Source organism: Xyrauchen texanus, chromosome 33 (assembly GCF_025860055.1).
Source record: "Xyrauchen texanus isolate HMW12.3.18 chromosome 33, RBS_HiC_50CHRs, whole genome shotgun sequence".
NCBI classification, from domain to species: domain Eukaryota; kingdom Metazoa; phylum Chordata; class Actinopteri; order Cypriniformes; family Catostomidae; genus Xyrauchen; species Xyrauchen texanus.
In genome coordinates this window covers 19,740,956-19,755,196 of record NC_068308.1, presented here as the reverse complement: position 1 = coordinate 19,755,196, position 14,241 = coordinate 19,740,956, and the positions used below count along the sequence as shown (strand labels likewise).

Below are 14,241 nucleotides of genomic sequence, written 5' to 3'. Positions count from 1 at the left end.
TCTCACTCTCCTTAATGAATTATTTAGCTTGACGTGATGATGGCATTGTCCCCATTGAGTTAATGTGGCCTGAGGTGCCATTCCTGTGTTCAAGACTGAACACTCACCTCATTCTTGTCTGAGGGGGGAGCATGCTGCTGTAGTGACACAAAGACCAAGGCTGAACCATGCAAACTAGGATAGAGAAGAAACCATATAAGAAACCAGGAGTTCCAAAGTAGGTTTAAGTACACAATAATGACGTTGTAGTCTTTATGTATATGATCTTTTGACAAAAATGATAACAGTCAGGGGTGTTGTTTTCTTCCGTCCGCTTTCTTCAGACAGTAACCTCTGTCTTGCTGTTGGTCTGGTAGGCCTTAAGGTTGGGATAGGGCTGATACAACAGGTGTCCCCCATAGCCTGTGGGCTGGGAGAGGAACTCTGGTAGTGTTTCTATGCTGTGCATCCTCCTGTTGCTGTAACTATGTTGACGATTGGAGTGCCCTGGATGTGAGGTCTGCCTGTGGATGTGTCTTTGACCAGATTCCCAAGCTTTGAATGCAGAGCTGGAAATTTGAGGGTGAGTGGTGGTCTTTGGGATGCATGTCCTCTCCAGCTGGTTGGTTGGGATTGAGATGGAAAGGGGGGAATGGATGTCATGGGAGGGGAGGACCTGGTGAAGGTAGGACTTGTCTTTTAGGTGCATGGGCATCGGTTGGAAGGGTACAGGTGGGGGATGATACTGGGAGAAATCCATTAGTGGATAACTCTTGTAGTAGCCTCGGCTTGCGGTATCTGCTGTAAGGGAGAAAATCAAGCAGGAGTCAGAGAGGTAGACTATCCTACATTAGTGAGAAATCATATCAAAGAACAGCATGAAACTTTTTTTTTTATTCAACATAAATGTCCATTAATAATCTTGTGTATCTTTAAAATAGTGTTGTTGGTACACGAAGAACAATCTGCTGCTAACTTGAAGACAATGTCCTTCATCAGCTACCTGTACCTATTGTCATTGCAGCATGCATTGCAAACAAGTGCTTTTACATTATGTCCTGGATTGTACCATCTCTCATTCACAAATACAGAAAGCATCCTCTTCTTTGCTCATTGATTGCACACCATGTGAAATTCATTTATTGCAACCACGTTATTGGGAGTATCAGCTTTCAGTGAAGTTCTTAAAGCACGTGAATCTGCAACATTTGAATTCAAGTGACTCCTGTTGAGAGCTCTACTGAGAGCTTGTCCATTTTGTTAAGCAGTGACTTTATGTTGCCTGAAATTTGTAAAGGTCATTCCTCGGACATGACTTATCTCTCTCTTCTCACGGTATTAATCTGCGAGCTGCTCACTCTGTCTCGCTGCATTAATGTCTGCTTGCTGCTCTTGTCCTGTTTTCCTTATATTGGATGAGTAATTCAGGAGGTTTTAGAAGGTGTGTACATGGTTTGGTTCACATGTACACATGCTGGATGAAGCTGTGCTACAATCGCATTGCATTATCTGGGTCTGTTAGTCTGACTTCGCAAAAACCAGACTGGTATGGTTTCAGTCAGACTACAGCATTTACATGATGTTTTAAAGACAAATTATTACTTAAGTTCTTCTGAAATTGAACTTTTGTAGTGCATATAAACATACTGAGTGTGCATAGGCCTACATGCCTGAAAAACACTATGAAATAAAAAGTTTGAGCACAATTCATGTGGATGTTTTTTTTGGTCACAGAATCATCAAATCCAGTTTGGGATGTCAGGGGGCATTCATTCAAGTAACAGTCATCAAATTGTATTTTTAGCCTTATTTCTCTCATTAATTAAGCATATGCCAGTGGGTCAGCTGCGAAACATGCTGAATGGGGCGCAATACGCTAAAATGAGCCATTGCGCTATGAAGCACGGACAGCAAAACAGCACCACGGTATGTAGAAACACCCCCACCCACACTCAACAACTTTTGGGCCAGTTGCCATGTAAAATCCAGATTTCTCTTCCCAGTCCAGCCCTGCTCATGGGTTATGCCTTTAAAAAGCATCACTCTGAATGAAGCTGTAAAAGACAAGGGAATGCTTTATAAGAAATGTCTCTTTGAACTGAAAGAACAAGATATGTCATTACCCTCATTACATGTCTTTTGCCATTATAAAAATCCATTGTCACTGAGAATGTGAAGTGAGGACATCTGACAAAAACAACTGCAGAAAATGTGTCTGTGTGAACGTTTTGCCATAGGCATTGGACCCTAGTTTGAGGACATGTTACTCAGAGTAACCTTGTAGTACCCCAAATGAGGTCCTCTTTTACTAGAGGGCTTCCCTAATTCTGTCAGTCAAACTCAGGGACTGTTGTTTATGCGTTAAACAAAGCATGAAATAATTCAACTTCTGTGAATGTAGTGTGTTTGCGCACATAGGGGCACGTCAGATTTCTTACCAACTGCTTTTAGAGAGCTGTACTTATTTAGAGCAAGGCCTGGTATGCTGAGGTTGCTCTGAGGATGAAGAAGTCCGACTGGTGTACCGAAAGAGAAGCCTGTGTTGCTCAGATGGTACTGCTCTGGAATAGAAAGAAGGGAAGAAGAAAATAAAAAGGAACTCTTCTACATACAGATCCATTAATATATTTACAATTCACCTTGACAGAAGAGTTCCCCACAAGATTTTAACTCTGAATAATTTTACATAAATTTCACGTAACTTTAAATAGTTAGGTGGGTAGATTATGTTTTTAAGGGCATAAAGCCTCCAAGCTTTCCCACCTTGTAAAATGGGTGTTGCTGACATAGCAGCATGCTGATGCCTAAAGTGATGAGGGAGAAAGTCTGGGACTTTGATGGGAGAAGACTTTCTGGAGTGGAATTGTATAATTCATTATGTGCATTTCCACATCTAATCAGCTTCAACCTTCTTGGCCAAAACCTGCCCAATGATTAAGCATTTTCAGAGATTTCTTGTCCACATTTCAAGAGAGGCATGAACTTGTCTGTTTGAAGCAAAGATTCAATATCTTCCACACTTGGAATTAAATATGTCCTAAGAGCACATCTCTCTCACTTTTCTTTTTCTTGCTTCCATTTTTTTCTTTCTCTCATGTCTACAGTTTTTTTTTGTGCTTTATTAACAATAATTTTTCTCATAGACCTTCTTCCTCTGGCCCCTATTTGCTGCCCTCTCTTTCTGGCCTGGTTGACCCCTGGTCTGGCTGTATTAATGTATTTATATGCTTTATTCATATGTCAGTCACACCAGGATTTTGCTGCACTTTGTCTTTATTATTGCTACCCAAAATAACTGAATTTGCTGCGTCTTTCCTAAAAATTGCAACGATCATAGTATAAATCATAGAAAAATCATGGTATACTTTTAAAAAGTAGTACTTCTGTAGTTTGTGTTAATGGCTGTAAATATTTTAGTGCATAATAATGGAATATGCAGTTAGCATGGAAATATATTAAATACACATAAAAATGCAAAACCCTTGATATGGCTAACAATTCAACAGAAGACCCTTAATTTTTTTATACTAAAATGTTCTGCTTCAGACAATGCAAGTAACCTTTGGAATGATTAAAATAGTTGACCTTCAATAAAGCTGAACTAAAAACACAGATACAGTATATTAATAATTAGACCTGTTGCGATTATTACATCACCTGATAGCGATCGTTTGATTATTTGTGATAACTCCCATTGTTGACCACTTTATTTTATTTTTTACTTTATACTTTTTTTCACATTTTAAGTAAATATATTAAATAAACGGCATGTTTGTGTGTCCCTTTTTTCAGTGCAGTATGTGAGCGGTCAAAATGAAATTTGACCATCACTGACTTGCACTGTCCACCGCACTCAGAGCAGCTCCTGAATAGCGTGTAAAGATTGAACGCTAGCTGTGATGTACGCACACATTCTGTGGTCCCGTGAAAGTTTAGACAAGGATTTTGATAGTGAACGCAATAGGAAACCTCTCGAGGGTCTAGGCTCTTCAATACGGAACAATAGTCATCCCTTGTGTCAGACTTTTCAAGCATTTGTGTTGCTGCTGTCAAAAAGTGAAAACAATTATCTGATTACGTCAGATTCAAGGTTTATGCAGAAAAATGTTGCAAATTATACAAAATTGCAAGCTACAGTACGGCGAAGAAAGTGGTTCAGTTTGTATAAACCTGTTGATACACACCCCCTTTTTGAGCACAAACCATGAAAATGACATACCTGAACTTAAATGGTTGTATTTATTGGACCCTTTGGAGTATGGACATGTTTGTAGTATTTGTTTAAAGAAGACACTTTGATTTCAGGTTCCTGTAAGCTTTTGTCTCTTTACAATCGCTGGAAGCGTACAGAGTAAAATTGAAGCTCCGCCTTTCATGACAACACAAAATCTGACTGCACTGCTTGGCTATTATGAATAAAACTAGAATAGAATAGAATAGAAAAAGAATAGACTTTGGAGACAGGCTCATTTTGTTTACGAGACTCTAATATATACTGTAAGATAATATACAGTTTTACAACATGAATGCTGCTCAGATTGCATAGTTTGTTGAAGAACGATGATGAAGGGTAATTCTTTCAGGCGAGATATCATGTAAACAATGGAGAATATATCAATATTTCGAAGATGACGTATAAGCAAACAAAACTGCTACACTCCCGTTATCTTAGCAGGTGTTCAATTGTCACGTGAGACATCTCTTGTCAAACAAATTGATTAATGATGCTGCAATATTACTTTAGCATTTGTTGAAAAGCACCACAAAATGACTTGTTTGCTTCAGCAACTGTGTTTCTCATCTCATATTTGCTTTTATGACACTATTAGTTATGTTTAGGTTCAAGGTTTAGGGTGGGGTGGTAAATTTTGTGCTTTGAAAACTCGCTAGAGCATTAACCTTAACCTCAACCTCAATCTCATCTGTTTTGGAAAACCTTTAACTTTGCTTTTAGCACCAAAGAGTGGATATTTCAACTCTGAACTGCCATGATACGTTTAAGGAGACAAGTTATCTCATGTTGAAAAAGTGTTCTGAATTCTTATGTAGCAAGTTGGACCACCAAAGCACAGAGCGGTTTTAAAATTCACATTGTTGTGTCTGTGAGAGCACATGGCTTTGTTTTGGTTCTGCATTACCATGTGTTTCTCGGTCATGCGTCACACCCGCCTCCTTGTCGGCTCATTATTGGTTTATTGGTTTCACCTGTACCTCATTTACCTGTTTGATTTCTCTCCCTTTATTAGCTCATTGTGTTCGCTGTCCTGTGCTGGATTGTTTCACTTGTTGGTTGGTTTTCTTCCCAGTCTGTTCAGATCTTTGGGTATTTATTTCAGTTGATTTTGTTGGTGTTCTTTTCTCCCTCATGATAGTTTTGTTTGTTTTCTATTTTAAATAAAAGCTCATTGATGTCATCTGCGCTTGGGTCCTTCCTTAAAACACCCCATTCTGTGACACTAAAGAGACCTATTTAAATTCACTCTATATGCATCACTTCATCAGCCACCCTATATTGACAGTAGACATGTGGTTCAGGGCACTCAGATGCCCCAGCCTGGATGACCTATTTTTTTACTTGCAAGCTGTGGGTGACAGCACAGGAAAGACATTGATGCAATTAATGTGCTTTTTTTTCTCTTTCCTGTTTGTTCCATTACTCATTAGTCATGTTTCATTTAACATGGGCACTGTGAGATGTGGACAGCCATTTTTTCAAGGTAAACTTGCTACACGTTCTAAAATTACCCTGGCATTTCCTAGTAGCTGTAAATTGTGTTTATATATATATATTAAATGAATGTTGCGTGAAAGCCAAGAGAGTACCCTTCAGTGTGTGAATTTAGAAAAGTACGCTTAGACCTACAATACAAAAATAAAGAGCTGTATGTTCTGACATCACAGTGCAAGGGCACTGGGTAATTCTGAGGTTTAATTGCATGCAGTTTACTTTCTTTGAACCAAGCTTGCTGCCTAAGGGCACTTTTACCACACTAGTTGGCAAAGCATATTACCATTTGTGGTATGTTACAGGTCTAAAGTATGGCTGTATGGCTCTCTATTTTGTCTCTGCAGGTGTACAGTAGGAGTTTCAGATTAGCATTTACTATGGATGTGTACAATTTCACTCTGTAGTTCTCTAGGCCTTTCAAATGTTAAACAAAAAATGGCAGAGAACTGTTGGGTGTATATTTTCAGGTGTGATTGCTTGCCAAAAAGTTTCAGGGTTGTTCTTTGTGGAAAACAAATTTGGATGCTGCTCAGGTCTCTTTTCTAAATCTTGATCCACTGAGAATGTGAAGACTCCAGGACATTAACTTTAATACAGCGGCCCAGTACAGCTCAAAATCAGATGTTCCGCTAACCCACCATTAAGCGTCTATTTGCACTCTTGACACTCTCTGCTGTGTTTGATAATAATGGAGAGTAAAGAGAGAAACTAATGAAATGGGGTTTGTCAGGGCAAATCGTCTCTCAGGGAGCAAGACTTTATCATCAAAATGTGAAATCAGACCAGTGTGTTCACAAGATTAATTATGTGTGATCTAATTGTATGAGAGAGATGGAAAAAAGAGGGAAATATCCTTTGTGCATGTTATCATCTTCATTAGGCATTTCTGACTAGACCTTTGAAGTCAAAACCATCGTAAGTCCTGAGGGTTTGATGCATTATGTAATTATTTTTTAAGGTTGTGTGTGTTGCTGGCTGAACAGAAGTGTTTTAGTATGTACTGGGGTGTGTGCTAGTTATTCATAAAGTCAAATCTTGATCTGTTTCTCTCCCAACCTATCATATCTCTTCTGAAGACATTGATTTAACCACTGGAGTCATCTGGATACTTTTATGCTGATTTGTGTGATTTTTGGAGCTTCAACATTCACTTGCATTGTATGGACCAAAAGACCTGAAATATTCTTCTAAAAATCTTAATTTGTGTTCTGAAGAAAGAAAGTCATACACATCTAAGATGGCATGAGGGTAAATGAGTAAATGATGAGAGAATTTTCATTTTTGTGTGTTATTTAAGAATTATAATTTAGAATTATTCCTTTAAAGCCCGATGTGGCCCATGTCCATGCTGTGCTGGACATGATGCTCTAAGTGACCCTGCTTTTTTAGTTGGATTTCATTAAAAAAAAATGTGGCATTCCTTGCATTGTTTTGAACATGTTTATGTGCAACAGTAACTCTCTCTGTCGGCATTATGGAAAATTTTGACCCTGCACATAAACTGATTTTAATGTAATTGTTTCACACATTACGATATTGAAAATAACTTTTTCATCTTTTAATTTCTGTAAACATTTCTCCCTTTTATTTATTATTTTAAATCAGATTCATGTAGTGTTTACAGTATCATAGATAAGTGATGTATTTTAAAAGTTGTCAATCACAAACACCTATAAAACACTGATATTTTTTACTCTCTGGCAAACAGCCATAAAATGTAATGTAAAATACGGTATGTGTGCAACATTTTTAATTGCAGCATAGAGCTTTATTATAAAGGGGTATAGCTTTCGCAACTCAGTACTCATGAGTACTTTTAAACGAGCAACTCTTTTACTCTTACTTGAGTAGTTTTTAGGACAGGTACTTTTTTATGACGTAACAGTACTTTTACTTGAGGATTATTTTTCAGTACTCTTTTCACCCACATCTATCATATATTTTCAAAAGAAATGGATTTAACCACAGGAGTCTTATGGATTACTTTTAAGATGGCTTTATGTGCTTTTTGGACCTTCACATTTCTGGCCACCATTCACTTGCATTGAATAGACCAACAGAGCTGAGATTTTCATTTAAAAATCTTTTTTGGTATTCAGCAGAAGAAAGAATGTCTTACACATCTAGGATGGCATGACGGTGAGAAAATAATGAGATAATTTTCTTTTTTGGGTGAACTATCCATTTAAGCAATTTTATCAGACTAAAATCAACTCATATTTAACCTAGAACATTCCATTAATGCCTTCAAGTCCTTTTTTAATAGTTGCTCTGGCCAAATCAAAACAGTACACAGGTATTATTGAAGCATTAACTTAAGTTGTATCAGGAAGTAGGCATGCGCAAATTGTAAAAATAAATACAATCAAAGAAATGATATATGAAAATGTTATATAATTTAAAATACTTATATTTATAATTATAAACAATATAGTAACAACAAAATATAAACATCTGAAAACTGAAGTATAATGCTATACAGTGTGTACTCTACTCTTGTGAATATTAAATGCTTTTATTCATGTTATATATCTGAGGTCTCTGAGACCCCAAACAGATGTTATGTTACGGTATTTATAGTGAATAGTTGAAGCATGTGATCAAGTTGATGTTTTGTTTACAATCAATTCTTCTAAAATTAGGAAAATTCATGAAGCATCAACCTAATACTTGAATGTTATTTTATTTATTTATTTATTTTCAGCTATCAACATTGCCTTGGGGCCACTCAAGACTCCAAACAGAATATTAGGATTAAGTGGATGCTGATGGGTGTAAAGTGAATTATTATTTAGCTGTTTTAGTGGTTTTAGGGATAGACAAAAAATTGTAACTAAAAAAGTAAGAGCCCAATATTGTCCAAAAGTGAATCCTCATACCCATATCAGCTCAAAGGTAAATATCCTACCAGTCATATTTCAGGATGAGGATGTGAATTGAATGGGGGATTGAGAATGTGCAGCAGAGATGCACTAATATGGGACGGGTGGCATCTGTGTATTTGTGCGTCATTGTTAACAGTCTTCAGTGTGCCACCATTTTCCACTATGACGGACTATTGTGCTCTAGTGCTGTTAGCGCTGAGGCACTGAAGACCTCTGTTATGCTGTAGTGTAAGGTGTGTGTGTGTGTGTGTGTGTGTGTGTGTGTGTGTGTGTGTATGCATGTAATGGCATATAAAACACAGCTAAAAATGCCTAAGGGAGAGAATTAAAGAGAGGACTGCATAACAAGAGGTCTAAAATTGGACACTACTGAGTCTTTATGTAGGACACTGTCATGCCATAGTACACGTGCTCACATAAATGTATATTCTCTCTTACAAGCTCTGACACCTGATATTAACCTCTGATCACAATGAAGGTTGCATAAATGTTTTTACTTTGACACATCAAACCCAAACATGATCATATTTACTCAAGAACAGTAAATATCATATTTAAAACACACAAAGTTGATTATGCTGATGAAGACTATCAATAAAATTAACTAAAACTACACCCATTTTAAAGACATTGATTGTGCATTGGCATCCTTGCTATTGAAATAATCAAGGCCTTTATCGTTAAGTCTGTACTTAAAAGCAGATAGTTTATGTAAGTAATGATGAGAGATACAAACACATGTTTACATTAATGTGAATATTAGAAAATCTTTTCAGATTCTTGTGAAATTGATCTTTATTTTATGCTTTAATTTTAAATAAAATTATGTCAGTTTTTTTCTCCAGCCACAGGTGAAGCAGTGTGGCAGTATAATATTCCAAGTGTCTTTCCAATTGAACTATGTTAGGATAAAAGCCTCCGTGAAGAGATGTCAGGCTGTTTGAACTCTGTCATTAAGCACCACCTTGCAAGTGCTAGTCCTAAAACAGCACAAGTGCTATAATCTTCACACTATTACTCAGAATGCAAAAGTATTCAGAGAGATGTGTACAGTCACACCATTAAACCCTCTAAGCACTGTGGGGTGAAACCTAAATCCTACTCATAAAGAGTAAAGGAAAGTGTGCAGCTTAAGCTTGGCACAGATGCTGGTTATCAGAATGAACTCCTCATCAAAAGTCGGTCTGAAGCCCACTGTGTCTCACGTCTGTGTAAATCCACAGAGTGGAATCACAGATGAACTCGCTTTCATTCATAGATGTGCAGGGGTGTAAAGTAATTGAGTAAAAATACTTAAGTATTATACTTCAGTATTATTTTGGGGGATTTTTACTTTTCTCAAGTGCAATTTAAATGGAACACTTGTACTTTTACTTTATTTTTTTGTAATGAGTACTTTTCAAGCTAAAATTTAATTTCAAGGAGTAAAAAATAAAACATTTTACTGCCTCTAGTGTTCATTTCACCAGGAAATTGTCATTTTACCTACAACAGGCCACATAAAAATCATTTAGCAAAAATTTTGTTATTGTAACATGAATCTATGACCAGGTTGTGAATGCCAATGGGGGAGAAATATGACAGTTGTCGGAGACAATAACAGTGCAATTTAAAAAAATAAACATTTGAATTTAACAACACAATCCTTTCACACAATCTGCTCTCTTAATTTCATTCTAGATAGGAAAAAGTTACCTTTTACTCTTTTGATACTGAAGTGCAATTTAATATAAATACTTTTTTACTTTCACTGGTGTATGTTTGTAGCTAAGTACTTTTAATAAAAATGTTCACTCAGTATCCATACTTTCACTCAAGTATAGATTCTGAGTACTTTTTACACCCCTGTATATTAGTAAGTAAAAAATGTTACAGATGTATTTTTCTCAGACTCTGGGGGAGAAATGGAAATTATTGAGGAGAAAATGAAGGATGAAAATGAAAAAGGTGTGGAAAGATGCATAGGGAAGGATAGAGGCACTTCATCATGATCATCAACATCTCACAAACATGAGTGGCAAGATACATTGAACCAGCTCATGCCATATGTGAAGGTGCTTCTGAGAACAAGTAACTATTGTGATTTATGAAGGTAAATCTCAAGAAAATCTGTCAAGAAGTCCAGGTTAAATTTCACCCCAAAAAAGAATAAATACATTTAGCTTTAAGTTAAATGGTTGGAACCAATTGCATTGTGGCATTATTTTCATAAAAATTAAGGATGCTCACACACACACACAATAAAAGGGGACATGTAATGGTTCGCTTACGAGAGGTTCTCTCGTATTGCGTAAGCTAGTTTACGCTACGGGAAAGATTCATCTTTTCTGAGATATTGAAGCCAAAAAATTATCCTTAATTTTGTATCCATTGTCAACGCAGTGCGGCAGCTGCAGACCTTGAGCGAGCTAGCTAGCGAGCTCATTGGTTGCTCTGCGGCAACTGCTGCAGCCTATAGACGAGCTTGGGCGAACTCGCATCCAATGAGAGGCGTCCGCGCGCTCACTGCATCAAAGCCCGCCAAAAAGGGTGTGACTAGAGTGCATATAAGCGTAGTTCGTAGGCTGGAACCCTGATTTTCATCTCTTCAGCGAAGCTCTTCGCATTACTGAACCGGAAGCCGCGTCGCGTTCGAGGGGCATCAAGCAAGCGTGGACAGCGCTCGAAGAAGCCGGCCGTCTTCGCCACCTTCAGCCATCCTGCGAGCTACGCCATCCGGCGACGTATCCTTTTAAAAAGCAAGCTAGTTCTTAAAGAACTTCACAAAAGAGTACGAGCGTCTTTTTAAGATGCCTCGCTCCACTTGCGCCTCATGCCGCTCCTCTCAGCACCGGAGACCGCCACATCATCTGGCGCTCTCTGCCTGGGACTGGGGCATGCAGAGCTCGCCCTCGCCGGCGGATGCGATCTCTGCGAGGAGCTGCCGATGTCGACCCTGTGGGCTCGACTCGAGCGCTCAGGACCGAAGCCGCCAGCGCCTTCCGCTCAGCCGTGCAGAAAAAGCGCCGCTCTCAAAGGCTGCCGGAAACAGTGGTAGAAGCGATTGCCTTGCCGGAGCCCATCCCTCGAGCATCGCCTTCACCCTCCCCGCCCACCGGGACGCGCAGTGGCCGCCGAGCGGCTGCTCTGCTGCCATCTCGGACGAAGAATCGGAGGATAAGGGCTGTTCCATCATGGCTTCGACAGCGAGGAGTGGTCAGGCTCACACGCCTCCTCCTCGGCCCAGGAATCCAGCAGGACCCGCGCCGAGTCGAAGGGAACTAACACATCTCCTCACACAGGCCGTCGACCGCCTCAGCCTCGAGTGGTCACCGCCCTTGAGCAGGCACCCAACAGACTTGACGGCTGCTTTCTACAGAGCCGCCGCCTGCAGCACCCGCTACCGGGCCGCTCCCTTCCTGCCGGAACTCCACGCCGAGCTTTCCAAATCATGGAACGCGCTTTCTCGGCCAGGGTCCGATCCCACGTCTCCACCTCTCTTGCTTCGGTGGACGGCGCCACTGAGAAGGGCTACGCTTCCATCCCTCCGGTTGAGGATGCGGTAGCAGCACACCTTTGCCCGCCCTCCGCGAGATGGCGGTCTAAACCAGTGCTCCCGTCTAAGGCCTGCAGAACAACTTCTGCCTGTGTTGGTCAGCGCCTATTCCGCCGCCGGCCAAGCTGCATCTGCTCTGCACTCTATGGCCGTCCTACAGATCCTCCAAGCGGACCTTCTGCGGGAGTGGGATGAGGAAAGCAGGCATCCAGAGGCGGTTGCAGACATACGGAGTGCTACGGACCTCGCCCTCCGCGCTACCAAAGCTGCAGACCAAGCTATAAGGAAGTGCATGGCCGCGCTGACTGTGACCGAGAGACATCTGTGGCTAACGCTAGCCGACATGGGAGAAGCAGAGCGCTCTACGTTCCTCAACGCACCGCTCTCTCCATCCGGTCTCTTCGGCTCCGCGGTGAGTGGTATCATTGACCGGTTTTCAGAGGTCCAAAAAGCCACACAAGCCATGAATCTCTTTCTGCCTCGTCGCGCTAGCTCCTCTGCAGGCCGCCCACGTGAGCCTCCTGCACGTGCCTCTTCACAGCGCCCAGCTCAACAAAGCCAGACTTCTCAGCGTCGACAGGGCGGCCGCCCTCGATCGTGCTCAGACAGCCGCCGCAGACCACCGCCGCCTCCCCGCGGGCCTCGGACTAGAATTGCGCTGAAACCTGAACAACCGAAGTCCTCCTAGCTTTGTTGACAAAACGACGGATCAGTCCCGCTGCGGCCGGACCACCGTCAAAGCTTCGCCCCCTGTCAGTCCCCTTCCTTCAGGCTACTACAGTGGTAGATTCAGCAGCCAACAAGCCGCCGTTAACGGCCGCTTGCCTGCGCTCAAACGCCGTTTTCACAGCGACCCAAATAAATCTGGTAAAGAGCAAGCATGCCATATGTGTACAAAATGTGCCCACAACCCAGTGTTCACCTCTACACACAAGCATTACACATCCCGTGTCCATACCAGAGAGCAAACATGTCTTATGTGTAGAAAATGTGCCCACAATCCAGTGTTCACCCTACACACAAGCATTACACATCCCGTGGCCCTATGGTTACGAACTGCTCGAGTGTTAGGGTTAATAAACGCACCCACGAATCCGTGCGCACGCCCATTCTCTGGCCGCTCTGTCACACGACCAGCCTTATGTGTAGAAAATGTGCCCACAATCCAGTGTTCAGCTCTACACACAAGCATTACACGTTCTGTGTCCCCATCAGAGCACACTCAAAAAAAGTGGAAAAGATATTCCAGGGATATCCGAATGGGTGTTAAGCACAATAAAACAGGGCTATTTGCTACAGTTCGATCGCCGTCCTCCTCGCTTCAGAGCGCGGCTCGAAACTACTGTGAACACAGAAGCAGCGTGCATGCTTCGTTCAGAAATAGCAAACCTTCTGTGCAAAAGGGCCATAGAGAGAGTGCCGCCTCCCTGAGCGAAGTCGGGGTTTTACAGCCGTTATTTTCTTGTCCCCAAGAAAGACGGCGGCCTCAGACCAATATTAGATCTCAGGGTTTTGAACAAAGCGCTTGCAAAAAGACCGTTCAAAATGCTTACAACCAGCAAACTCCTCACGCATGTGCGCCAGGGGACTGGTTTATTTCTCTCGATCTGAAAGATGCATACTTTCAGATTCAGATAAATCCCGTCACAGGCCATTCTTGAGATTCAGCCTCGACGGCCAGGTTTATCAATACACCGTCCTTCCGTTCAGCCTGTCCTTAGCATCCCGTACTTTCGCGAAGTGCATGGACGCCGGCGCCGCACCTCTGCGGAGTCAGGGTTTGCAAATTCTGAACTATTTGGACGATTGGCTGATTTTGGCACAATCACATACGGAGCTTCTGTCTCACAGGACAGTTCTCCTCAGTCATCTGAACAGTTTGGGCCTTGCAGTCAATTGGACCAAGAGCTCACTACAGCCCAGTCAGACAATTTCCTTCCTTGGAATAGAACTAGACTCAGTGGCAATGATGGCTCGCTTATCTACACAGCGCCGCGTGTGCAGCGACTAGCAGCGTCATTTCAGATGAACAGCCTCACACCTCTGAAGAAGTTTCAGAGAGTGCTAGGCTACATGGCCTCAGCCGCAGCAGTACTTCAACTGGGTTTACTGCG

General features: G+C 41.3%; 1 protein-coding gene across 1 annotated transcript in view; it reads right to left on the bottom strand.

The window, feature by feature from the left end:
• Nucleotides 1-319: 319 nt before the first annotated feature.
• The window catches only part of shisa8b (shisa family member 8b), a 35,686-nt gene continuing 21,764 nt past the window's right edge, over nt 320-14,241 (bottom strand). The window contains exons 4-5 of the mRNA XM_052102552.1: nt 2,418-2,540; nt 320-780 (exon numbers count right to left, since the gene is read on the bottom strand). Coding sequence (XP_051958512.1) covers nt 320-780; nt 2,418-2,540 — 584 coding nt within the window. The remainder of the gene's footprint in view (nt 781-2,417; nt 2,541-14,241) is intronic.